This window comes from Trypanosoma theileri (genome assembly GCF_002087225.1).
Source record: "Trypanosoma theileri isolate Edinburgh chromosome Unknown TM35_Tth_53_V1, whole genome shotgun sequence".
Classification (NCBI taxonomy): domain Eukaryota; phylum Euglenozoa; class Kinetoplastea; order Trypanosomatida; family Trypanosomatidae; genus Trypanosoma; species Trypanosoma theileri.
In genome coordinates, this window is record NW_021639895.1 from 77,179 (window position 1) to 77,454 (window position 276).

General features: G+C 49.6%; 1 protein-coding gene across 1 annotated transcript; it reads left to right on the forward strand.

Moving 5' to 3' along the window:
* Positions 1 to 71: 71 nt before the first annotated feature.
* Positions 72 to 275, forward strand: TM35_000531370 (uncharacterized protein; the record flags this gene model as incomplete). The annotated part of the gene is made up of 1 exon (XM_029030722.1): positions 72 to 275. A coding segment is annotated over one exon (204 nt), but the record flags the coding sequence as incomplete, so codon positions are not given.
* Between the last annotated feature and the right edge of the window lies 1 nt (position 276).

Sequence of the window (276 nt, forward strand, 5' to 3'; positions counted from 1 at the left end):
CCTCTCACCGTATTGCTGAACCTGGTAACGATAATGGTGAAGCAGGTTCCAATGGTTCTCCTGGAAATAAAGTGAATCCAGATCATCACAGTGGAAGTGGTCCTGTTGGTGGTCCTTCTACTCCTGCTACTACACCTGTTAAGGCAAGTGAAACTGCGCCTGATAGTGAATCTGCGGCTCTTGGTGGTGATGCTGCTGTGGAAAGTGCAAACGGTAAAGAAGGTGAAGATGCACCTGCTGCTCCTTCTCCTGCAGCTGCAGTTAAACCGGGAGACA